Source organism: Trachymyrmex cornetzi, unplaced genomic scaffold (genome assembly GCF_001594075.2).
Source record: "Trachymyrmex cornetzi isolate Tcor2-1 unplaced genomic scaffold, Tcor1.1 scaffold125, whole genome shotgun sequence".
Lineage (NCBI taxonomy): Eukaryota > Metazoa > Arthropoda > Insecta > Hymenoptera > Formicidae > Trachymyrmex > Trachymyrmex cornetzi.
In genome coordinates, this window is record NW_017295817.1 from 148597 (window position 1) to 149260 (window position 664).

Sequence of the window (664 nt, forward strand, 5' to 3'; positions counted from 1 at the left end):
AATTAAAACTTCCTCAAGGTCACTCGGGGTCATGACCTTGACAACATATGTCAAGGTCAAGGTCATTGGGGGGGGCTCCCCTAATCTACATATTTACCATATTTTTATTTTATATTAGATTTTATATATATAATATAATGATAGGTATATAAAATTATACGAATAGACTTTTGGGTAACTTTTAAGTAACAGACATTGAACTTTCTGGCCCTTGGGTATAAGCATGTGTGCATAATTTGCATATCTAACACACACACGCGCGCGCGCACGCACACATAAAATATTATGTAAATACTTGCGCATATATGTATAATTCTTTTAGACTTGGGATAAAGAACTGGAGGAGATTTGCCAAAGATGGGTTAATCAATGCATATCCGGACATGACAAGTGTAGAGGTGTAGGTAAGTACCGATTTAAGGGGAGAAATACATTTACAAGCTCGAAAATCAGTCATTTTTCATGAACTTTTTTGAGGATGATAAAATAATTAAATCATTTTGCACTTTTGACATAATTTAATGGCAAGTGTCAGCTATTCAAAAAAAAATTTTTTTTTGTACACAAAATGGCGGCGGTACAGTCTCTTCGTATAGGCCGTTTTTGTAGGAGATGGAAAACGGCTGCCATCGCCCTGGTTTTTCTATTGGTCTGAAATCAAAAA

General features: G+C 35.2%; 1 protein-coding gene across 2 annotated transcripts in view; it reads left to right on the forward strand.

The window, feature by feature from the left end:
- The window catches only part of LOC108770345 (venom allergen 3), a 20829-nt gene that overhangs the window by 13644 nt on the left and 6521 nt on the right, over window positions 1-664 (forward strand). For both annotated transcript variants that reach the window (XM_018521893.1, XM_018521894.1), the window contains exon 3: window positions 323-404. In XM_018521893.1, the coding sequence (XP_018377395.1) occupies window positions 323-404 (82 nt within the window). The remainder of the gene's footprint in view (window positions 1-322; window positions 405-664) is intronic.